Genomic DNA, 26,452 nt, shown 5'->3' with positions numbered 1-26,452 from the left:
ACTGGCTGAAACAGTTACTGGTGCCCTTCTCCCCTTCAGGTATGTGCAAAAAGATGGTTCTTCTCATGCAAATTAAGGAGACACCCCTCTCTGCTTCCTATGCTAATTAATGAGATACCTCCATCCCTTCTTATGCTAATTGATTAAAGTTGAGTGGAGACCTGAGAACTTTTGTCTATAAAAGGTGAATACACAATGGAAAGGCTGCACAGGTAGCTGGATGCAAGGGTGGTGATATAACTCCGGAATCTTTTCTGTGTTCCCCCTCTTTCTTGTTTCCCTTCTCTTTTTGAGTTTCCTTTTCTCTTCTCCTCTTTCTCTCTCTCTCTGTCCCTCTACTATTTTCCTGGCACATAAGAGTAACAGAGTTACAAGGTGTCAATAGTTACAAGGTATATCCAGTATCGATAAGTAATTACAAGTTTTTCTTTTTAGCGACAATACGTGAGTGTAGTGGTTGTTAGTTGTCATACTGTTGTAGTTTCAGTATTGTAGGTAATTGTGGTATCATTACATAGTTAGTAGTTGTCACATTATTGTAAGTTTTAGTGCTGTCAGTGGGTGATGGTATTGTTATAAGTTTCCTTTGCCAAGTTATTTATCTTTTGTAATTCTGATACATTTTACCGCTTACATACAACGTTTCCCTTTTACCCAAAGATTATACGCATTAAAGTTATAAACCAGTATTCAATTGCTTGGTGTCATCTCACCTTAATTTACCCTGAGGGGATCCACAGAACTTCCGCGAACACTGCTCGTCCACCCAGGGTGGTTTATGAGCCAGGTCGCGACACTGTCTTTTTGGTTCACAACAGTGAATTTTCCTAACAAGGATGACTTTTTAAATCCCATATACAAAAACATTCTAAAGCTCAGCTTCTCCCTGTTTTTGAAGGAAATTAATGGCTTTATGAGTTATGAAGTAGCTTGTAAAATTTTAATGTCATAACACTTACTTCATGTACGCACAAGTAGCAATTTTATAAATACTTTCCTTCTAGAAATCAAACCAGCTTTTCAAGCACAGTAAACACATGCACAGGAAAGAAACGAAGCATATTTTAAGACCAATGTTTCTTACCAGATTGGGATCATAATATGCCTCCTGAGTTGGTGGAATAACATGGATTTGAGTGATGTTGGCAGGAAGAGATTTAGAGCAATTTATTAGCATTTGTTCTAGACCCGTCAAATCCTAACAGAAAGAGAAGGGAAAAAAAAAAAAAAAAAAAGAAAGATAATCCTGTTTTCTCACTGACATAGTTCTAAAAATCCAGGATACATGGACATATTTAATGTTAACTATATAAAAAATTTCCATGCTACTGTTGGAAAAAAGACAATATTCAGCAAAAACAATTCAATAACTGCTGAAGTCAGTGGGACTCCCCATATGCCTAAAGTAAAGCAAATGCTCAGTGCATAGTTGAATTGAGACGAGACAAAGCAGGGCAAAATCATTTTCATTTAAAAATTGAAAACATACTTTTACTGATGATGTCAGGACAGCAGAGAATTCCCAAACCAGCAGTGGCACATTAAATCCCCAGTCAAGCAAACAAACAGAAAAGTGAACTTAAAGGACAGGAAAAGGTTTTTCTGACTAAGGTACAGGTCAGGAACACACTGAAGTGGGGCTGTGTTCCAGCTAAGCCAGTGATTTTATGTGCTATTTCAAGAACAGATTATTTTATTGGTTTGTGCTGATTCCTCCCTGTAATGCAGAGATGGTACACTTTGTTCTCTAACTGCCTCTAAGAGCACAAGTCCTATAAAGACCATGTCGCTTTGTTTATCAGGTTCCCAGAAACACAGAAAGGTGAATCCTTGTATATGGTCATAGTATTTACTAGTATGGCTTCTTTGCTACCTTTTTCTCACTCCTTTCTTTAGGTCACAAGTTCCTCAGGGCAAGGACCATCTTTTAGTACGTGCAAGAACAAGAGTAAGCACAGCAGGATCTCACTCTTCATAATGGCTTTTACCAGTGAACATCTTCTCTGACAAACTCACGCTAACTGCTTTCTTGAACCTAGACACCAGCAATCCATTTTTCTGATGTTGCTAGTACTCAATTTAATTGTTGACTCCATGTAACGAAGTAGAACACAATGTTATATTCTCCAAGTAAAATTTAAGAATTGCCAAATGTTACAGAAGCTATGAGCAGGGATAAATAAAGATTTCACTCATTTTATTTTAACAGCTTTGGACTTTAAAACTGAAGTTACTCTAAAAAGTTATTAGTAAGGAAAGAGTACCTGCAAACTTAATGGTAGCTCATGGATTCTTGTGGCCAGCGTGCGAATCTCTCGGTCAGACAAAATGCCTGACTGGTCCGTATCAACCTCATCGAAGATCTGAGAAATGTTCAGTGGCTGGACTGCACTCATAAGATAGTAGAAATATGAAAAAGCAAACTGCATATCTTCTGAGTGCCGCACTTTGTGAAATGATGTCTTGTCAAACTCCTCAGGAAACCTGTATAAGAATGTAAACTAATTTAGTACTCCAGTTTATTAAAGTAAAACATTCCTTACCTAAAAACAAATTCTCATCTAGAATTTTTAAAAGGTCCTCAAAAGTCTCCTTATTTTAGCACAACTATCATGTTGTAATAAATTCTCTATTTCCCTTTTCAAAATATAATTTTAATGAGTAGCCATCAACATATTGGAAATAGCTATAGCAAAGCATCAACAGAAAGGTAGAATTAACTACAGTTTTACATTATTCCAAAAAAGGACATACTCACATATCCTGTAGTTCTTGCATAACAGTGCGGTCAATCATGTGAGGCATATGAGCAGGGACTTTCCGAGATGTAAATCCAAATTTGCTGTTTAAAAGCTTATTTACATATCGAAGGGAATCAGCAAATGTATCTTTCAGCTGCCTTCCAAAATGTTTACCATCAGTAAAGTATGACATTTGTTTGAGTAATGACTCTTCTTCCTAAACAGCAGGACAGGCATAAATCAAGGTTACATTGTCAAAAAAGACCATACACATTAAACATATAGGAAAAATGACATTTCAGCCAGGTGCCAACTCTTTCCAATATTTGAAAATGGGAAGATAAGTTCTGAATATTTTTCTTCATGTTCCTTACTTCTCTCTTTAGAAAGAAAAAAAGATAAAAGGTAACCTTTTCCTTTAAGTTTAAATGCTTTGAGGAAAAGTATTCTATAAAAAAACTTTCTTAATATTTGTTCTCTGACACCTCACATAAACTAAATTCCGTTTGCTATCAGATTTATTTGTAACATTGCCTTTTTTTTTTTTTTTTTGCTGATTGTTCATCCACATTTGATAAACTGAAATGCTATGAATGTAAAGAATCCAATCTCAGATGCACAGAAAGAGGTAGCCTTCTGAAAACATAGCCCTTTTGCCATCTGGAGTAGTGCAAAGCAATTGCTATCAACTGAAGCACAGTCTCTATGTTCTCTTCTAGAGGTTTTCAAAACTCTGCCAAAATGCTTTGGCTGAAAGTAGAGGAAGCTTCTCACATGTTTGCTTGACTTGGTCTGGATATTCAGTTTTGTTGGTAGACTTTCAATTTAACTTTTAGAGCCCAAGTATTTACTATTATACACATTTTTTTTAATATTTCTTTAATAGACTGGATCCATATTTGCATAAATTAAATCAAAACAAAATTTACGTTTTCTGTTGTAGTTCTATATATGTCTGAAAAATAGCACCGTGCCAACATACAATGAATAAAACGTGACTTTGACTAGAACAAAGCAGTAGAAAGGGAATAGAAATAGCTATTCAGCTTTTACCACCTAGCTAACACAGGCCCAGACCATAAACAAATTATTTTGTGTGAAAAGGAGCTTTCAAAAAATCTCAGTATTTGCCTCAAAGGCAAGACACATTCCAAATTCACAGATCATATTAACAGTATGCCACTAAATGCAGAAAGATGCAATTATTCCAATAAGCAATGATGTTAAAATACTTACATTAAGAAGGTCCTGGAAATAGTTCTTTTTCTCCCACGGCAAAAAGCCTTGGTAACTTCCACCATAAGACTGTAATTTTCTTCCCACTAGCCCCTCCCTTACATTTGTATCCATCTGCACATGCCCTTTTCCTCCTTCCATTCCCTGTGCGTCTTCTCCAGTATCTAAATTCCCAGTATGTTTTGATTTCTGGGTTTCCCTTAAGATAAGTGCATTCAGTACTTTTTCTTGAGTTTCATTTTTATTTCCCATGCTCTGGAAGGGAAGTGTGAATTTAGGCTTTGCTTTATAGATAGGTTGATTTGCATTCATTGTCACAACTGTCCCCTTTGTTCCCGTAAGCTTTGAAGGAACTTCTTCATTTGTTTTTATTTTGCCATCATTTACACCTTTATAAGGCTTCTGCCAGTTGGTATGGTTTTTCTGATCTGAGTGATTCTGTGCACCCTTCTTTTCCAGGCCTATAATACTCTTTACTGTAGTTAAGAACTGGAAACTCCTCAGGAGAGCAGCCTTGGATAGGTTAAATCCTTTCTGAGTGATATCACCATTTAGTAGTTTTAAGTCCAGATTTTGCAGTGCTAGCTGGACTTCTTCAGGAAGGAGAGACACGTTTACTGATGGTATTATAATCTCTTCATGTAGACTCTCTTTTGTGCCATTTCGACGTCTCCTGACTCTTGGAAAACGTTTTTCTTCAGGAATATCCTCAAATATAATTTCAGCTTCTGGTACTGAAGTTACAGTTTTAAAATCAGAGTTGGACTTTTGCGTGGAAGTTGTGTTCAGTTTCGGTTCCTCTCTAGTATCAGCTTCAACAGCTACCTGCATTTTAAACTCTTCATCATTTTTATTTAGAAAAGTAAGATTAAAATAGATCACAGTTGCATTCATGCCACTATGCATTATGAGGTGAATAGTCTTCCATTTGTTAGCAACTGAAGCATGTCGGATAATTGGATTATCACTATATGAACCCTCAATTCCTTTCTTGGCAATTTCACTGAAGCTAAAGTAGGGCAGACATTCACCTTTGGGAATAATGTAGTAAGTCTGATTAAGCTGAAGCGTCACCTTGTACATCTCTTCAAAGTGATCTGGAAAAAAACCAAGAAACATGGTTCTGACAATTTGCAGTTTGACACTTATCTTTAATTCTTTTTTAACTGTAATATGCCCAGCTAGATTCACTATATTAGCAGGGAGACAGCTTTGTGAAAGAACACTTATTGTAGCTTCCAGTTTCTTGCTCGCCTATCTTTAATAATGAATGGCTAGAACATACTCAAATATATAAAGCTTCCAGACATTCCAGTGGCAATTCTAAAAACCAGTATAATTTATCACTCTTTCAGCCTCTACTTGAAGAGCCTAAGTGGCTTATTATCCCACGTTACTTAAAATTATGTATCAGTCATAAATAACATGCCCATACTACATTTTTGCCACATTTTAGTAGAGCTAGCAGCTCTTCTTCACGACTCTGTACAGGGCATCTTAGCCCAACGTAAGAGTAACAATGAACCAAAAAGGTCAGGCAATTCAAGAGAATCACTACAGAAAGTTCACCAGCGATGTATTTTACATACCCTGGCCACAGTCACCAGCATCAAATCCACAGGAAAGGACATTGCAGGCCTGATCACAGAATTTGTCTGCTAGCCATGAATTAGCACAGCCTTGGTTACAGTATGAAACACCACTTATTCCTGCACCAAATTGCCATGGTGGTCCATTCCCAATACCTCCAACTGCACCTCCACCAGCAACATAGCGACTACCCCCACTGTTACCTACAGGGAGAGAATAGCAAAACAAAAAAACCCAGTCATTTGAAACCATCATTCCTGAGGAAAGACACATTTGAAGCCACAGTGTTAAAGCTAGACTGAAGAGTAACAAGCTTATTTATCACCAGTGAAATTAAAATGGGGCAAATGTTAACTAGACCTCTGCGAGTTAGTGTAAAATCTATAGTGTGAACAATCTCACTGTAGAAGTTTAGGAACCAACTTAAAATTGCAACCAAATCTCCAACATATTTCATCTTAACTTCAAAAAGGCAGGCAGAAAACTGATTTACTACTTCTTGTGCTTGCAGTCTTGACTTTAACAGCCCCCTAAAGTGGTATCACTTCCTCAGCCCAAGTACCACTTCATTTTCCAACCCTGCAGTCCTAAAAATTCAATCTAGAAACTAATGGCAAAGCTTCACAGTCCTGTTATTATTTGGATTCTAAGTCCAAATAATAGATAAGATTGTATATATATTGTACAACAGTATATAATAATTTTAATTTCCAAACCCATCCCTCCAGCTAGTCAAATTTGGTACACAAATATTTTCTTATGCCCTATTATTTGCCGTTACTTTCCATAGAAATTTGTACTTTGCAAGAAATAAGTTTTTCATCTGTAAGCCAACTTTTTTATTATTATCAAAGAAGGCAAATTTTGTAGTTATAGGAGAATGACAAATTACAGAATTATTCTTATAACAAAAAACAAACAGTTCACTTTTTCTAAATCTAACATTGCTGTCTTACCAATGCAATCACCTCCATCCCAATCACATGCTGAGTTATTACAGGCTTTATCACAGTAACCATCTTTAATCCATGAGCCAGGACATCCCTCCGCACAGTTTGGCACAGGCCAAGTCAAGTAAACCTGGAACAACATTACAGTCTGAGACAAGGACTGGCAAATACAAGTCAACTTACCTTGTTTCTTGGAATACGGAGACTTAAAATAATTCCTCCCTGTGTATAGTGCCTTAACTATTCACAAAGCTTTAGAAACCACATTTAAACCTTATCACCTGTGAAGTAAATGTTATCCCTTTCAAACAGAAGGAAGAACTGAAGTATTCCCAAGGCCATACAGCAAGGCAGCAATGGCCAGAAATAGAAAGCAGGACTTTCCAAATCTTAATTCCACAACCTATATTCCAATAAAAATTAATATTTTATCTTTTATCAGATAAGAAGGGGGGGGGGGCTTAAACTCTGAAATATCTCTGCAGTTTACTTGTTCTCCTGACTCAAAATGTTTCTTCATTGCTAACCAGTCATGAGATAGGCAGCACATATCAAACATAATCCCTGAAGCATCTGATCCTCTATGACTTAAATAATTCTAAGAATTGCCAAGATGAAAAAAAGTGTGTGGGTGTGTGTATTTTCAACTGGGGAGACATTAAAAACCACACACATTTTCCTTTAGGCCTTACTGTTTCAAAACTCTAGCAGCACTTTTCCTACTGAAACACTTGCTGATCAGGTTATCACAAACAACACTGCACCTAAGCTGACTTTATCATCACAACTGTAAAGAATAACTGAAGAACAGCAGAAATGCAATAACAATATGATTTTGCAATTATATGCCTACGTCCTTAAAGATTTAAAACAACTGAAAGCCTCCTAGCACCCTCGAGTACCAAAACAGTAATTTTAGGGTAGCTTAAACTAATTTTGTACAACTCTTCTGCGTGTGTGCACATCTGCCTACAGGAAGTGTTTCATTCAGTGGTCTCCAGTGTCTTGTTTACCCACTGCTTTAATATAATCAATATAAATCTTAATTTTTTCCTCCATGTCACTCTTGTAGATCAAGCTCATGGATGAAAATTTTGCTGGCAACCAGAGCCTTTATACATGACTACTGCTAATGTTTCCTCGGCCTGCTCTCTTTGCTTAACCCCAGTTGTTGATACTAGGTTTGTTGAAAAACTGAGTTACTTGATGTACATGAACATGCAATAGCATATCTTTTAGTAAATAATCATACATATGATTATATATAGATTGGGCAAAGATATTGTGGGTATATGGAACAATTAATGGTAAGTTTTAATATTAGACCAGCTTGAATGTCATCTGACCTCAAATGTTTCCATGGAAGAATTGATTCTGTTTTGTTCTGAACATTTCCCACTAAATAAAAAGAATTTACAAAGGAGGGAAGACTGACAGCTGCCAAACAGCACATCAGTCTTTCCAGTGCTCCAACAGAAAGTGGGAGAATTAGAAAACCACACTGATAAACTACAGCGTGAAGCCTGACAGAGAACCATTATACTGCCAGAAACCTGTGAGTGAACGTGAATAAAAGTAATTCTGCAACCCAAACGTCAACACAGCACATGCACAAAAAAAGACAGAGCCCTCCCCACCCTGCACCTTTGCTAGCAATTGTCTAGTTAAGAATAATGAACCTATAGAGGTAAAAGGGGGAGCAAGGAACAAGGGGAAATTTTCTTAATTTGCTCTCCCTTTCAAAGTAGTATTTATTTTTTATTATATTAGCATAGAAAAGTTTTACATCTACTTCTGGTAAAAAAGTCCTTTTATAATGGCTTACCTTTTGACCTTTGGAGTGACTGTAAAAATCATCAGGCCAAACATCCTTCCCAAACATAACATCATCATTGAGATAGATAAACTTCTGAGAGAGGCCACTGATACGATGAATATGACTTTCAATGGCTGGTGAACTGAAGGTAGGCAAGTGGCTCACATTCTGAAATATTTCCTAAAACAAAAAAGCCCCAACAACCCAAAACCGCTTCAGAAGGCAAAAATAAATTAAAAAAAAAACCCCACACCATAAAAGGTCAGGCACATCAGATATATTTGATACTTATCTACTAGAAAAAGAGTTTCATCAAGAACAAGGAAGGATATGAAAGACAGATTAAAAAAAAAGGTTAAAATATTTTAGCAAAAAAGAAAAACTTTGCTATCTCATTTTCCTCCCACAAAACCATTTCCAAGTCCACTGCTTAACTAAGAAACCACACCTGGTTCAATGCAAAGACACAAACTTCTCTTTCACTGGGTACTGGATGAGGCCCAGCATATACATATTTATACTTCTCATGCAGTACAGGCTGCACGAAGTTTCAAGCAAGTTGAACCTGTTCCAGCATTCAAAAAATCCTTCCATCTCTTTCAAGTAACTTCACAAGCAGACAGCAACAGAAATTGAATTAGTATCTTGTTACCACTTAGGTTGCTCAGGGCTCCTATGGCATGTTCAGATACCAAAATTACTCCCAAATTCGTAACAAGAAGCTACTAGAGTATTTTTGTTTCACTTATTCAGGAAGCTTGAAGGATTCCTTTTGTCTTTTTAAATAAACTTTTTAGAATGCATAGCTACTTTTTTGTAGCCATCTTCTTATTTCAAGTATTTGTAATCCATCCTGTCTCAATGCAACCTTATTAGGTTATTACTGGTCCTGAGAGATTGTTTATGGGTTCAGATTACATTTTCTTCTCCCCAGATTTCTTATAAATAGACTTAATAAGGAAATTAGACTGAGGTATACACTAGCTGAAGCCTCAGTATTTGGAAAGGTGGACTAAATGAAGGGCTGATACATATTCAGTTATTTACTTAGCCAAAATACAAATACATATTGGGGTTTAACAAAACCACAGGTGAGACAGGGAAGAGGTGGTCACTTCTACTTTCCAAATAAATGCAGCCTTTAGTTGAAAGAAATGATAACTGCATTTCCAAACAAACACTGAATCTTCAGCAATGGCACTTTCATGCTGGCATTTTTCTTTATTTGGGGTTTTTGTCAGAGTTTTTTGTTTGGCTTTTTTTTGTTCGGATTTTACCTGATGTGTCACTATGGTTATCCGTGGATTATCCAGGTTAAGCCAGGAAGGAATCTGCCCATTAGTGACAATGAAAATATGTCGTACCCAAGGGGCATGCCTCTCTATTGATCGTAATGAGTACCTCAGCTCTTCATTATCTTCAAAACGGCTGGCAGAAATATCTTCATCCTGTTTAGACTATAAAGAGGAAAAAATTCTTTCTTAGCTTTCAAACAGAACATTCAAGTTCTGATCCAGCTAGGCAACAACAGTGTGCTTTAGCATATGGGTGCATAAGCATTTGAGAACTTAGACATTAAAAAAAAAGTACACTGATCAAGTACCATTATTCTTCTAAAAGATCATATTCTTCTGAATTATCAAGGTGAACAATACAATCTTCTCATGTCAATGGCTGACCACCCGGTATTATTAGGATGTCTGCTGACCACACTACAAGATGACAGTGCCTTGTGTGATCACGGCTCTTGAAGAAAGAGCCCCAGAAAAAAAACATACCTCCTGTTTTTCTGGATTATTAGTCTCAATTATTTCCTGATCTTGATTAAAAGCCAAGTTGCTTTTCAAATCTGTAACATCACCTTTCAGAAATCCAGTTTTAAGAGGCTGGGGCCTTCCAAGTACATTGCATCACAAGACTTACATAAAAACTACCCGATATAGATACAGTGGAAGTGTCATGATGTAGCAGCAGCTCTTCAACTGTCCCCTGTTCTTTTATTATGTTTTTTTTCCCATTTATGAGAACTTAATGACCTCTTCTAAAAACAATAATTAAGGCTGCCTGAAAGGAACATTTCTAGAAGAAGTATGCCCAACCAAAACAGGAAACTCAAGAATAATGTGAATGTTTAACAATTACTGCACATTCTACACACTGTAAATAAGTCTCCTCCTTTTCTACTATGTGCAGTAACACAGCTTAGACATTCTCAAAAACATAACAACTGAGAACATTTCAGCAACAGCAGCATTCATTGGCTAGGTGCCCATTTACAAAATAATGCATAATTTCAACATGGGGAAGTATAAACTTTGAGTTCACGGTTTGTATTAACAAGGAAAAGTTCTCCAAAAGCCAGGTTCATGGGATACAAAGACAGACTACAAGCTTTCCTGGAGAGGGCATATTTATTTTACCATGCTTCTTGACATTCTTGACATAAATTCTATCAGGAGAAAAAACCCAATATTTTAGAAGATCTTATCTTGAAACAGACACTTTGTTATTTTATTTCCTTTTGCTAAACCAAACATCTGTCCTTATATCAAAAGCATTCGAAGTAAACCTCCTTTCCTCACAGACATCTGTATTTCAGGTCTTCAAAAATTTTTGGAAGAGAAGTAATTAGCATTTGCTTAGCATATATAATACTACAAAGCAAAAAATAACTACGAAAAATATTGAGGGAGATAATAATGTTCGTTAATAAAGCCCTCTGTCTCCCCTGACACAAGCAGCCTGCTTATGTGCCAGTCAGTATCAGTTAAGCCGTTCAGGACTTCACTGCATACAACTTTATCAGAACATGTGCAGAGAGCAAAATTTTTCACTTAGTGGAGATCATGAGAATTTAAATTACATGTCACGCTGTTTGATCCTTCATCTTTGATTTCAGAATTTGAGTGTTCTTGTGATGTTTCCTTACAACATAATAAATACTGGATTCTTAACACTTCCAAGCTTCCGGAAAAAATCCCATATATCTTGTCATTGACTAGTTAGCATCTACTTTCAGTTTTTAAATACTACAACCTTTACATGCTCTAACGGAATTCACCTACCTGACTGACAGAGCTGAGGTCCCATAGTAAATAAGCAGGATTAAGCGTCAGTTCTTTTCCATTTATAGTCATGTTCTTCTTTGCTTGCTTGCTCAGTTCTTGGAAACCCTTAGGGTTATTCAGTTGCAAGAGAGCCACGCTGGCTTCTGAATAGAGCTGCAACTATACAAGCAGAGAAGGTTTCTGGCATGCACCCACAGAAGCACTCTTCCTTTGCCAATTCCATCTTTTTGTTTTATTTTTCTTAGCGGAGTTACTAATAAGAGTGACTGGTAAACAATGTTTTTTAAAGAACTACAATTTTGTAAGAACACAAAAAAGAGTAGTAAAATGGGAAATGAACAACATTTAAGGATACTGAGCATTTCTAGATGCATAATTTTCACTTTCCAAAGAAAATGTCTCTTTACACAATGATCCAGCAACACTAAAGCTGTCCATGCTATAGATATGTCTGGAATAAGCGAATATTAAGTCCCCATTCATTCCCTCCCACCCCCAATAACAAAATTAATATTTTATTAAAATTTTATTATATGACTGAAAGAATCAAACTTTTTTTCCAGCTTTATCAAGCAATGCTTTTCTCAGAAAATTAAGGCCACCAATTCATCGTTGCTGTCAGAAGCGTGAAATTTTCAGAATGGTTTACAGATCAACCTACAGCTCAGAAACCTGAGATACAAAGGGCTCCAGAACTAATCCATGTGGGTCTCCAAGTCCTTAATGATGGTTGCCAATATGCTGTTAAGGTCATTTCTTAGTTGGGGACTGTTTGATCTGTTTACTGTTTTTATCTCTTGCCACGAGTAAGTCTGTATATCAGATTTCATAATGCACAGGATAAGAAGGGGCTTGCACTACATGCCCTCTTTAACAGCTAGTGTAGCTTACAAATTGCAGGGCACCAACACATTTCACTGAAAATACAGCACAACCCAATAAATGCTGTGTTTACCTTATCAAGTAGCAGAAGCTGACACAAACAAGATAAAAGCAGAACTGTACTTTGATTCTCCAAGCTCATGCATTCAGCAGTCAGACTGAGAATAAATGTAGTTAATCATTAAAAATATTTATTAAATTTTATGCTTATTTTTCCTTCCTTCATGCGACATAGGACAAATAAGCACATTTACCAGATTATCATTTACATAAGATCTGTAAAAACAATTAACAAAATCTGAATACTGTCATGTTTGAAAACTCAAAACCATAGTTTATTTCATAATACCCTTAAGTTATTTTTTTCTTTATTTTTTTAAATGACACTTTCTGCTCATTTTAAAACACTTGTCACCGAGTTAGCATCCCTTCCCTTAGCAAGACCAGCTGTCCCACTTGTGACATTTTAAAGCTGTTGATGCCTTGACTCATATGCTATTTGAGATCTTTCAGCCTGACTTATGATGCCTGCCATTAAAAAAATCTGATAAATCTCAGACCTTCCAGGGAATCATCTGAACCTACGGGTGGAAAGGATGGCTTCAGTAGCTAAATGGCTGAGGTATAGTTACGGACTGCAGCTAGCAACCTCCAAAAATATCGATATCGAAATGCTACAGATTGCAAAGCTGCCATCAGAGGGTATGTGCTCTATTTAGGAATACAACAGTGTCACACAGTCCCTTAGAATCTGTCATTTAAAACATATGTATAACAAACCAAAAATATTGCCATTCTAGAGCTTTGAAAGCATTTTAGAACATTTAGTTTCAATTTGTTTCCACCAAGGTCAACAAAATACGTACCTGTACTACTGATTCCTAGCTAGATTCATTACAAACACTCCCCTTTTTCCTCCCCGCTAACACAGCATATATGCTCAAGGTTTTTAAATATGTAACAGTCCAAGCACAAACAAGTAGTAGCGGAAAAACGTGCTCCACTGCTCAGCATCAGAGCTAAAATAACCCCTACATTGAACAGATTATTACATCAGTGTTTTTTTTCCTACCAATGCCTTTTTTAAGAAACAAGTCTTTTCATACGCAGAGCTATCAATAAAGCTAGATTTCAGTGGAGTTACCTGGTGACATAACTAACTAGATTCTAAGAAATTGCAAGCTCTGCTCAGAGCATTTTGTTCCTGGTATATTCAAAATGGAATTCTCCCCTAGCAGATTTTCTGACGTCTCACAGGTATTATCCTCCTCTCAGTGGGGACGCATGAGATTGCCCATTCCCTTGAAACATTATCTTCTAGATATCATCTTCATCCTGACAAAACAGGCCAGCAGTTCCAAAGGTATTGTGAAAAAAGAAACAAGCAGGCAGATGCACAGAGTTAGCGTGATCAGGCAGACCTCTGCTTCTAACACACGCAGGCTGAGAAGACACTGTGTAGGCACATGCACAGACCACCACCCACGCACATTATTATCATGCACTTGAACATACGACAGGAAAACTGTGTTCTCCCCAACAGGCAACAGTAAATGCAGGTTCTCCTTTGGAGCCAGCATGTTTGGCAATGCCTAGGCTTACTTGACTAGGAGGCAGGCCAGATGGGCTAAGCTACCCCCAGAGGTAAACATTTTAATTTCCACATTCTCAAGGCAAGAGGCCTCAAGAGCATATTTTTTTCTGAGATGGAACTCTTAACCAGTCTTTAAGTTATCATCCTTTATCTTCTTAATGGACAAAGCTGACTGTTAAGGAAATCAGATGCTGCCTTTTTCACACTCCAGTGTGGATACCGGGAAAACTCATATGCCTACACAGCAAGGGAAGGGGGAGGCATGTGCTCTGTTAAAGAGTTACAAAAAGCTTTATAAATATGAAATAGTGTTGTCTTTACAATTTTATCAAATTCGCTTCACAAGGTAACTAGTACAAGGGTCATCTCAGAGCCAAAACCAATGCAATGCCTTAGTTTTGGGCTTTTTTTTTTTCTACAGAGCTTACTTAATTACATCTGTGTGAACATGCAACACCAATTCCTGAAGCCACCTGTCTGCTCCATCAACACTGACATGAGCAGCAGTAAGAATCCCAGACCCCCCACCCTCAAGGCAGTGAGGACAGCAAACACCCAGCATCACTGTGCCTGTAGGTTCCTATGTGGATTTTCTTTCATTAGTAAGACAAGGTCATTAAGACATATTACAGCCCTTAGTTTCCACCATAACTTGTCCACATAGGCATATATGTGCGTGCATGCAGGTTAAAGAGGAAACAATATTTTGCAAAGGAAGGAGATCTGCAAGCTCTCAGTTTTCCCTGAAGCAATCAGGATATTAACAAAAGTGACTTGAAGGAAAGTCACCTTTCTCCAAAAATTTTCAATACTGTATACTATTTCAGTGAAACAGTGTTAGCATGTGTCCTGTGTCCAGCTGGGATGCGGTGGCCCTGACCCAAGACAGCATGATATCCTCAAAAACCAAATATCAAATCAAATCCCCTTGCCCTTTCAATCCTTCCTTTGTCAGTCTTTACATCACTAGCTAGTTTTTAAGCCACAAGCATCTCTTTTAGTCCGAACAATGATAGTTTTCCTTAGAAATGTAGCGAAACAGGGAAAGGAAAAGTAAAAAAAAAAAAAAATTACAGTTGTTGTTCTTCATGTATAGGTACAACGTAACATCTCAACAGCCTTTAAAAACATGTCTTAGCAGCAGCGAGCTGCACAACCAGAGTAACACCTCCATCTAGTGGCTCACTAACGCACTGTTAAGAAAGCGTGGAAAATAGAAAGTAGCCAAATGTAATTTTCAACCATATCTGTCATAACACACACAACTTAGAACAACAAATGTGATCAGCAGACACACTGCTGCTTACCTTTCATCTGGAAATAAACTTCCATATCATTACATTACAGTGCAGGCCATAAGTACAAAATTTCAGTAGATCGTAACATACGTAATTCACCTTAGAAATCTTTACAATTTAACCCCCTCTAGTTGAGCTCAGCTGCATTTCTCAGAGATTTTTGGACTTTTAGAACAAGAAACAGCTGGCTTAGATGTCCAAGCAATTTTTAGTTCCCTTTGTTAGATTGAAATCACTTTTGGATCCAAACTAAAGCAATCCTATTAAAGCAGCATTACCAGCATTCAACATAAACACACCAACAGCTACACCCCCCCCTTTCTCACCTTTCTTCCCTTCTAATAGCAGCATTGTTGAATTGTTTTATTCTTATTTCTTTACTTCCAGCATTGCACTAAGAAACAGCCACTTAGAGCATGCAGAAACCCATTAAGCATCAGGAGGCAGCTATAAGACAGAAGTCTAGACTGAAAACTCAGGTGCAACTTTCCTCTTCCCCACCAGACATCTCTCACCACTCCACAGACTTTAGATTCCAGAAGTGATAACAGCAAAGGTATTGCTGCAAATTTCAGTGCAGACTGTAAATAAACAACCTTTTTTCCACTTAACTGTAATATTAACCTAGCATGTCTCTCTTTGGTAAGGAGAAAACTACACTTGGTTATGTTTACCGTAAGTACCCACCTACAACATCCACTGAATGAAGAAGAGATTCTGAGCTAGGATCTTAGTAAAGGATTCTATAGAAACAACCTCATCCACACTTGATATGTAAAAATGTTCATCCTTGCAAATAAAACATGTCTTACACTTGTACATTCCATTGCAGGTATAACATAAATAGATTGCTGCTATCAAGAATAGAGAACTGCTTGGGGAAGAATCTGCTGCTACAACGACACAGGGTACAATAAGCCCAACTTAATTGTTCTAAAGCATCCATCACCAGGAAAAGAAACAAAGACAACAATAGCAACTGGATGGTGAAATGGCAGAATGCTATGGATACCCAAGAAAAGTTGTTTGTACAGAGATACACCAACCAAATTGCAGAAGAGCTGTTCTTCAGAAGAGGTAATGAGTTGATCACAATGATACTGTTTACACAAAGATAAGAACACACCAAGGAAAAGAGAACCACCACAAACAGAAAAATTTGTGATCAACTGGATGACACGACTGATGACAAGGCGAAAAACAAAACCAAGACAGGGCAGGGAAACATGATGTAGAAAGATAATAGGCATGGGATGTCTCTTCCTAAAAGTTTTGGTCCCCTCACCACACGAAGGACATTGAGGTGCTGGAGCAGGTCCAGAGAAGGGCAACGAAGCTGGTGAAGGGTCTGGAGCACAGGTCTTATGAGAAGCGGCTGAGGGAACTGGGGTTGTTTAGTCTAGAGAAGAGGAGGCTGAGAGGAGATCTTATCACTCTCTACAACTACCTAAAAGGAGGTTGTAATGAGGTGGGTGCTGGCCTCTCTAAAGTAACAAGTGATAGGACAAGAGGAAATGGCCTCAAGTTGCACCAGGGGAGGTTTAGGCTGGATATTAGGAAAAATTTCTTCACTGAAAGAGTGATTAGGCATTGGAACAGGCTGCCCAGGGAAGTGGTGGAGTCACCATCCCCGGAGGTGTTCAAGAAACGTGTAGATGTGGTGCTGAGGGACATGGGTTAGTGAGTTAGGTGGTGTGGGGTTGACGGTTGGACTTGATGATCCTTGAGGTCTTTTCCAACCTTTATGATTCTATGATTCTATCAAAAGCAGACCAGGAGATGGGAAACATATCTAAGACACCCCAGATATGTAGCCTTTATGTTCATCTGGACAGCAATGCAAAAACACAGAGAAACTACAGTATTTTTAAGATTCGGTAAAGAGTTAAGCTAGTGATCAGCTTGGATACAGACAACAGATTAGCCAGATGCTTGGACATGAGAAGTAGAATGAAACACAGAAAGAATCCATCCATCATGTTTTTGTCGGAGCAATACTGCTAGGAGATCCTACTGGAATGGAAAAAAGATGACGAAAAGGATCATCTGATAAAAAATATAATTACTGCAGTCTAAAAATTAAGGTCCATGCAGAATTGCTCCACAAGTCTTAAAACCACAAGATAACTAAAAAAAAAAAAAAAAAAAAGAAAAAAAAAAAACCAGATTGCTTAAAAGTAATTAGGAGAAATCTCGGTATTTCATTTTTCCAAAGTGTCCATGAAAGATGGAAGGTCTCTCTTACAGCACAAGAGACACAAACTAGTCTAAGAATAAGGTCTATGTTCAACAGATTTACAGCAGAAATCCTAGAGAGGATTATGAACTCAGTGTTGGAAGCAAAAATCCACACAGCTGTATTATGGAAAAAAACCATCAACACTGACTTGAACAACAGTTAGATAATGCAACTAGAGAAATAACCACAACTAATGAAGTTAGAAAGTAGCTGGGGAGAGCTAGGGAACAAGGAAAAAAAAAAAAAAAAAAACCAAAACAAAAGAGAACCCCCCTCCACAACAACAGGTATTCTTACACTAAAAGTAGTATTTTTTAGCAGCAAAATATTAGTACAAGACATCAAACCAGACATCATAGAGAAGAAGAGAAGGTGGTACAACACCTAGGACAGAAAGATCCTGAAGGGTCCAGGAAAGACACACAGAAATTACTCTGACAAAGGAACATCAAGTGTTAATGATACAAGGCATCAGAACTCAAAAAAAAAAAAAAAAAACGTAAGGTACTATGAATAAAAAAACTGATTTAAGTCAAAATCATTTTGGAAAAAAGAGCATAAAGCAACATATGCTAAGGGACAGAAAATAAGATTCCAAATATTGTTTGAGGGGGGAACATTCCTCAGAACTATGTCACTATGAGAGCTTGTATCTATGATGTTTGACTAGAGAAGAAAGATTGCCTAGGATGGCGCTCCAACATATTCCCAGAGGTGGAAGCAAACATTTCTTTTCCATCAAATAATCTTTCAACTGATAGAGGCAATATTATTTCAAACACCAATTGGGTAATTAATGAGAACGTTTCAGAAGAGCTGCTCCTAGAGAACAACCCTAGGTCAGGAAAATATAAACTAATTGATTTTAAATTGAAACAGGGGAAAAAAAACACCCTTCTTACTAAATTTCTTGAATGCTAAAGGGCAAGTTCAACAAATGAAAAGAGCTGGTAATTGACGCCAAAGGTATTCTGAGCTCTTCAGCTTTATTAAGCTAAATGTGTTAAACTATCAGGAACCTCTAACTTAACCTGTGGCGAGGAACTAGGAAAGGCTCCAAACCCAAATGGATGAACCCGCACTCAAAGAAGATTCTTCAGATTGCTCAAAGTCAGGAAGCATTCAACCAACAATGCTCCTCACGCAAACTTGAAATGAAGAACATGTGAAAATGTTCTTCAGTAGCACACAGCAAAGCTACTTTCAAGTAACATCTCCTGTCACATAACAATCTCATTTCTCTACAGTAAATAGCATTTCTTTAAAACAATTTAAAAATACCCATATGTCCTGGGTTAAGCTGAGACAGAGTTAACTTTCTTCATAATAGCTAGCGAGAGGCTGTGTTTTGGACTTGTGCTCAGAAGAAAACTGATAAAAAGTTATGTTTATGTGGCTGACAAGGTCTTTCAGCTTCTCTGGCTGGCTGCAAACAGGAGAAGCTGGGAGGGAGCACAGCCCCAGTTAGGAGCCCAGGATTTGATCTTAGGTTCAGGACTGAGACCCAAAGTGGCCAATAATCTATTCCATAACATACACGTCATGCCCAGTATATAGGTGAGGATCCTCCGGAAGATCGGCCCTTTTTGGTTCCAGATCTCTTTTGCTCCGGGTCATCTCGCTCCAGGTTGTCGCTCTCCCAAGGCCCTGCCCCCCCCTACCCTGGTCAGCTCTCGCTCTCCACCCTGGTCAGCTCTCGGTCTGGGACACTCGGACTGTTATCTCCGTTCTGTGAGTGCGATTTCGGGACTCTGCCTGCTTTGGGATCGTTAGCCAGGAGTGGGCTGAGCCTTGGTCATCAGGTGGGGGGGCAGCATCACTGTGTATCACTCATTCATATATTAGTATATACTATCATTTTCAATATTATTCTTATTGTTCTTATCTCAACCCACGAGTCCTTTTTTTCCCTTTACCCCTTTAATTCTCTTCCCCATCCTCAGCTGGGGGGGGGACTGAGTGAATGGGTGTGTGGGTTGGCCCACAGCCAAGGGCAAAACCATCACACCATAGCATATAAACAAGCAGAGACTGGCAGATTGACCACATGAATATCCAGTGCTATTTAACCAATGCACCACTAAGAATCAGAAGGACTGATGCCTTGGCCACACCAGAGCATATCTGCCATTACTGACACAAACCCACAACAGATTCATAACAGCAAGAGACAATTTTTATGAACAGCACCAACACACAGCAGTGGAAGGATGCAAGGGAGGTCACATAGAAATGGTTGCAGCACTGTTTGCATTGAGCATAATCTAGCACACAGCAAGTCTCTGATGGTCTGCTGGCCTTGGGTTAGGTACATACTAGGTATTCTTCACTGTGTAAAAAGTTCTGGTGATACCTCATTTGAAATGCTGTACAAAACTCCAGTCAGTCATGTTGAAGACAGACAAATACACAGTGGAAGTGGCAGGGAAGTGCTGTCAGAAGGATGACAGGAATGGAGAGCCAATGTGGTAGGATGAGCACTGCCTGATCAACTTAGTAAAACAAAGGCTAGGAAAAGCCATAGCCACTCTCTATAAATAACACTAGAGGTGTAAACAAAGGCAAAAGAAAAGAGCTACTTAAGCTTAAATAACTGTTTAAGAGCTCTCTCTATTAAGCTATTTAAGACCGTGTAGGAAGAGATGCACAAATATGTTTACTTCAGAAAAGACTCTAAGACAGCCTGCTAACACAAGTTGAGACAAGAAAGAAGAAATTCAGCTTGCATTAATTTGGAGTGTGACCAGCCTATGAAAGGGGTTACACAATATTGTTTCTGCAATAGCAGAATGCATGATTTGTTAACCCAGCCTGACAAAAAAAAAAAAAAAAAAAAAAAAAAAAAAAAAGACAAGGAAAGGAAGTGTCCTGGTTTCATCTGGTACAGAGTTAACTTTCTTCACAGTAGCTAATAAGAGGCCATGTTTTGGATTTGTGCTATGAAGAAGGTGGCTGATAACATACTGATGTTTATAGTTGCTGCCAGGACAGTCAAGGACTTTTCAGCTCCTCTTCTGTGCCAGTGTCTGCAGGTGCAGGAGAAGCTGGGAGGGAACACAGCCCCAGTTGCTAGCCTAGGATTCGACCTTAGGTTTAGGACCGAGACCCAAACTGGCCAATAGTATATTCCATATCATGCATGTCATGCCCAGTATATAGACAAGGCTCTATCTGGAAGTAGTCTTTCTTGCTCCGGGTTGTCTCCCTCTGGGTTGCCCCTCTCTCACAGTCATCTTGCTCTCTTGGAACCTCAGGCTCTTATCTCCATTGTGGGATGGCAGTTTCAGGACTCTCCCTGCTCCAGGATCATTAGCCGGGAACAGGCTGAGCCTTGGTCATTGGGTGGTGAGCAGTATCACTGTGTATCACTCGTTTGTATATATTATTATCATTATTATTCTTTTAAATATTACTCTAGTTTAGTTATTAAATTGTTCTTAACTCACAAGTCTCTTTTCCCTTTACCCATTTAATTCTCTCCCCCATCCCTGAGAGGCGGGAGGGTGAGTGAGTGGTTGTTGTGGTGTTGGGCTGCCAGCCAGGGTCAAAACGACAACAGGAAGTCATGCTCATTCAAGCACCAAGAACAAGCTGTAACGGGAATTAGCACAACCTACGGGTGGGCATCAGACTAATGAAGACAGACTACCTATGGACTGACATCCCTTTATCCCTGCTAACTCCTTCTCCTCTGAAAACTCCCTGGCCTCAGCCCCTTTCACACCACAAATCAGATCTCTCCAATACATGAGCCAATGATTTTCACAGACTTTTGAAACTTTTACCTATCTGTTAAGCCCGGCTGTAACTGGAAAAGATGTCCAAACATCAGGGGAGAATAGAGGCATGAAATGTTAATGGATGGCACGGTCACACAAGTTGTGATCTACTGTTGCCTTGCAGGTGGATAAGTTGAAGTGCAACTTGCTGAAGACCACACAGAGTACTTGGCAGAGAGAAATGCAGCATTCAGCTGTGAAACAAACCAGGGTTGTTACTATTAAGATAATTCTTCTAAAAGCAAAGAGGGAAGAAAAAAGCTAAGAAACCACACAAACAAAATTCTGTCACATTAAACAAGCCATTGATATAATATACTTCAGAAAGACAACAGCCTATAGCAAATGACTGAGAGAAACTGAAAAGGCTGGTATTTTTTAATCAGTTGCAGGCTAGCAAATCTAATGCCTAATAACTTGCAGCCACGGAATGGACAGTTGGTCTTTTGAAGACAACTATTTGAGTCACTATTTATTACTCCTCACAACTCAAAAAAACAAGAGTCACACAGAAAGACAGATTACTGTCAGAAACATTAAGTCTCCTAGGTGGGTGAGATCCTGTATGTGAACCATTCCAAAAATAAGTTACTCTTTCCTCCAGGCCCTTACCAGTTTTACTTTAGAGGCCAGGCTCTCCGGTAGTTTTGTTCGTAGCTGACTTGTTTCTTTGAATGTAGCTGGAAACCCCCTAAGGAAGGCCAAGTCTTGCATTAATACTAGACCTGGAACTTCTTTGTCTGTAGTCTAAAAACAAGAAAATAAGGTATAAACATTTTCTAACATACAGTAATTCACATTTATCTGTCAATCCTTCATCAGGCGACAGATTTAATAGTGTATATTTCATCACTTAAACTTCAAAATTGAAATAAGGGCTATTTTAAAAGCTTTCACTTCTTACTACATGCAAGTTATTGAAAGAGAATAGCATAGAAGCACTTTATAAAAGTGTACAACAATTTTAACATACACTAAAGCTAATCAGCAGATGTTAAAAGTACATACCAAGTAACCCCTCCACACTATCTGTTTGCTGTTGTCTTTTAACATTCCAGAGTGGGCAGCTTCAACTAGAATACATAAAATGAATTGCAAATCAAAAACTGAAAGTTGCTTCTTTTGTGTATTCTAGTAACCAAGATACACTTTGGCAAATTAAAAAGATTTGGATATCTGTGTCACGAAGAGCTGTCTTTATAACTGGTAAATAATTCTCGGTGGTAAAATAAACACCAGTGGTTGGGCTAGTGGGTGGTGGTGGTCAGGCACTACATGTTAAATAAAATAAGAAGCCCATACCTGTTCTAAGATCCTACTTATACATGCTGAAGACATGGATAATTTTGTTTTAAGACATGCAATCCTTTGAGCAAGGGCAGAAGCTATTGCACAATATTCAAACTAGACTTCACAGCAATTAAAAGGGGATTTCTAAAACTAATAATCCTCAGTCTAAACCTCAGTCTTCTGAGATTATCAGTGCAACACAGATTCAGTATCAAATCTGTTTTGCAACAGTCTTTTAAAGCATGAAACTCTAATCATCTGTAATGAGTTGTCTGGGAGGTAAGCAAACAGTATCATTAATGTCATCATTTAGAGGAACAGACTGAGGGCAAGAGACACTGAATGACTTGCTAAAGTCAAACAGAAAATTAGTGGCAGAGTCAGTATTGGAGGACAAAAAACCTAATTCACAGTAGCTTACTAAAAATCTTCCTCTAGAAAACTGTTTGGAATCTGACAAATAGGTTCTTACCATCCTTAGGACTATCAAAAACAATTACTGTCACGTTGGTAGAAGGATTTTTTGGTTTTGCTACAAAGAACATATTGTTAGCAGCTTGTAAAGCAGGATGAATGGACGGTAGGTCTTTCAGTGTGACATTGGTAGGCAGCGCAGGATCCAGGACAAGCATTGGCACTTTGATACAGTGTGTCAGCAAACACTCCAGTTGCTTCTCACTATAGCAAAATACCAAAAGAATACTTAACGTTAGTAGAAAATTTAAGACAATAAACAATGTTAGATGCAATGAGAGATATTTTTCTGACATCTGATAAATTATTTCTAACACTGGGGCAGGGGGGACTTACTAAGAAAATACTTATTTTGCTGCAGAAGGCAAATATCTGACTGCTACAGTTTAGTTAATTCCCATAATTGTTTTGTCAAAAGTTTCCAAGATTACAAACTTTGCCCATGGAGGAGACCTTACAAAGATCTCTAAACAGCAGAAAACCCAAGCCAAATGAAGGATGGGACAGATCAGGCTCTGTCACTTCCTGGCAGCACAGAGGCACAAGCGGATTGGATGCTCCACAGACAATTACTTGCAGTGCCATGTATACAAATGGCAGATGAAAGCAAGGTTGAAAAATTTTTCATGTTTTTGAATTATAAAACTCCAGGTATATATGCATTAAAAATCTACACTTGGAATAGGAACTATGCCTAACCAGTGACAAGGATATACTTTCTGAACTTCAGAAATTGTCACATTTTAAGAAACTCATATTTCCCTTAACATTACTTTCATTCAACACATATTATCATGCTGTCAACTTTTCTTGAAGTGACATAGAAGGAAAGCATGCATGCACAGGCTACAGAAAACCAATCTCCCCAACCAGCACCTGCTTTCAGCTAACAAACAGGATATAATTTATTACAATTTATGCCCAAAGCTACAAAAACTCACCTCTTCTTTGTTGGTTCTGTTGCATTCTTTCCCAGGATTTCCCTATTACAAAATTAAAACAACTACATTAAATAACACCGAGTTCACAGTAAGGAATTTAGTCTAATTTCAGACTGCTAACTGAGTCAAGGATATGTTGTGAAAGCATCGATAACCCAGCCACAAAACTGCCAAAGCCTGGCCATTGGCTTTGCCAAAGTAAGCACAGGTGACACACGTGCCCCTCACTGCTCACCCTTGTGCAGTGTAGCTCAAAAATTCTTTGTTGTGCTGAGGGTTGTGGTGGCAGGACTCTTCTTGCTGACAGGACTTTCATGGGTTATTATTGGATTACTTAATGAAACTGCTGTTGATATGAAAAGCACTGGTAAGAAAGCAGGATGAAGTCACCTGAAACTAGGTTGACTTTGCTGTTTATATTCTGATAAAATCATCATCTATCATGCATTGACCATGTGCATGTGGAATCTAATGAGGATTAATGTAAAGGTAGTGCAGTGCTGATGACAAATCATAATAATATCAGAAGGGCACCCTTCTACACACACCAACAAAAAGAGAACCACCATCCATCAAGCTACTCTCTCCCAGTGAAGAGTAAAGCACCTGGACCACGACTAGATCAATTCATGCATATCAACAAGAAAGTTACAACTAAGTTTTGCTATGCAATACAAATTACAATGCAGTACATTAATTAGCAGAGATTTACAGGCATCTTTGCCTTTGTCTTCTGCAGTTATCGATCCCATGAAACAGCTCTTTTTGTAATAGTGCTCATTTCAAAGTACGAGAGAAGTTATCTACAAGGGAGAGAAGCAGGTGCTCCTGTAGATAATGAATGTGGCATGGGCATGAGTTTTACTCATAAGCTTGATATCAACTTTCCAAATCAGAGATATGGGAAAAAAAACAATATATGTTTTTCCCTTTGTAAAATGGGAATCACAGCATAAGTGATGACAAAGCTAAAACCACTAACATTTTCTATATGAATTGCTAGGAAAAAATTAGTATACGTTTGAAAGCTTTTCAGAACAGAGACCATGTCTATGTTTAAGATGTTTAAACTTAATAGATTTAAAGTTTGAATAATATTTTCATTGTTTAGGTAGCAAAACAAAGATCCAGAATTTCACTTGGGATCACATTGTCAGTGGTACCTGAACTGAAAGCCATAACATGCTAAAAATCAGATCAATCTGCTCACTCCTGGATTTGAGATTAGTCTGAATTAAATTATTACAACCCTTAAAATACAGACTTGTTCTTCCATTTAGCATCTTTTTCTGGCCAAAACAGATCACGTCACCACTGAGTTCCTTATTAAGAACTAAATCAATGGTTATAAGACACAATCCAAGGTATCTGCAGCAGCCTGCGTCTGAAGCCTTAGATCAGTAATTCTGCAGAACTGTGTAGCACAATCTATAACACCAAATGCAGCAACACACGTCTTTCCCTCCTTAGTTACAAGGCTGACTCATACCTTTATAACATGAATAAATTATTTTCCTCTTTCTCGGTTTCAGCATTTGGGAGACTAAAAATCTAACTTTAAAAAATGAGCCTTTAAGAAACACATGCTTAGGATTCTATTAAGCAAAACTGGGAGGGGAGAGATAAGGAGGAAGAAGATGATGAAAAGAGGTTATACATTTGAGATATAGTTTTGTTATTATTTACAAACTGAGCTATAGAAATCAATACAAAATGACATACACAAAGCACAGTTTTCTGCATGGCATTTTACAAATTCAAGACAGAACAGCCTAATTTACTTTAAATTAACATGCTTTGTATCGTAAACAGTTTTCTGATTAGACAGTACTTCACAGATAAATGTAGAACTGAAACAAAGTTTTGAGAGTAATCAAATGAAGAAGTGAGAAAATGTGCTTTGAATTTTCATGTTGAGTAACATGGGAGAAAAACAAAGAGGGCTAGTACTGCATTAGATTGCTGCTGTCAGTTAAAGGGAAAAAATACATAAGATTATTACCTCATTATTTTCTGTTCTTCCTCCATCTGTTCTCTGACCTGTTGCAATTCTTTGATCAGTTCAACATCTGTGCCATTCACCCAGGTGTATACCACATCAATCGGCATGGGTAAACAAAGCCTACATAATTTGAATGAAAGCTACATGAGCTGTTTAATACTACAAGTGTTTGTGGCATCCTACGACAGCAATTTCTGTCTAACAACAGAAATACTTGGTGTCTGGGCTACAAACAAGACAAATCAAAAAGCTTCTCTTTAGCTGTATATATCATCTCTTAATTACATACAAGCCCTTGACAAAACAGCAGACATAAAATCAAAAGGGACGTAAAGTGGCTATAACAGTTCAGTAACTAAATGAAATCTGAACCATATGTTCTAAATTTCATTGACATTGACCTATAACCCAACCCCTTCAAACTCATAAAATATTTCTCAAATCAGTACCAGGATCCAGGCACATCCTTAATTCACCAATCACATTAGACAGGGCAGCAGGAAGTATAAAGACTTGAATCATATTTGCTGTTACTTAATTGCACAGAGCCAG

The 26,452-nt window shown here is 38.0% G+C and overlaps 1 protein-coding gene across 1 annotated transcript in view; it reads right to left on the bottom strand.

Moving 5' to 3' along the window:
- Window positions 1-26,040, bottom strand: part of GNPTAB (N-acetylglucosamine-1-phosphate transferase, alpha and beta subunits) — a gene marked incomplete at its 5' end in the record, with an annotated part of 37,374 nt that extends 11,334 nt beyond the window's left edge. Inside the window, 14 exons of the mRNA XM_010074080.1 lie at window positions 1,085-1,198; window positions 2,265-2,484; window positions 2,759-2,958; window positions 3,978-5,074; window positions 5,567-5,770; window positions 6,524-6,647; window positions 8,343-8,513; window positions 9,611-9,790; window positions 11,399-11,560; window positions 21,806-21,940; window positions 22,202-22,266; window positions 22,956-23,161; window positions 23,899-23,940; window positions 25,901-26,040. Of these exons, the coding sequence (XP_010072382.1) occupies window positions 1,085-1,198; window positions 2,265-2,484; window positions 2,759-2,958; window positions 3,978-5,074; window positions 5,567-5,770; window positions 6,524-6,647; window positions 8,343-8,513; window positions 9,611-9,790; window positions 11,399-11,560; window positions 21,806-21,940; window positions 22,202-22,266; window positions 22,956-23,161; window positions 23,899-23,940; window positions 25,901-26,040 (3,060 nt within the window). The remainder of the gene's footprint in view (window positions 1-1,084; window positions 1,199-2,264; window positions 2,485-2,758; window positions 2,959-3,977; window positions 5,075-5,566; window positions 5,771-6,523; window positions 6,648-8,342; window positions 8,514-9,610; window positions 9,791-11,398; window positions 11,561-21,805; window positions 21,941-22,201; window positions 22,267-22,955; window positions 23,162-23,898; window positions 23,941-25,900) is intronic.
- Between the last annotated feature and the right edge of the window lie 412 nt (window positions 26,041-26,452).

The sequence above is a fragment of the Pterocles gutturalis genome, unplaced genomic scaffold (assembly GCF_000699245.1).
Source record: "Pterocles gutturalis isolate BGI_N339 unplaced genomic scaffold, ASM69924v1 scaffold3202, whole genome shotgun sequence".
In the NCBI taxonomy this organism is placed as follows: Eukaryota; Metazoa; Chordata; class Aves; order Pterocliformes; family Pteroclidae; genus Pterocles; species Pterocles gutturalis.
The sequence above is the reverse complement of the archived record's forward strand: the minus strand, read 5'-3'. Positions and strand labels throughout refer to the sequence as shown.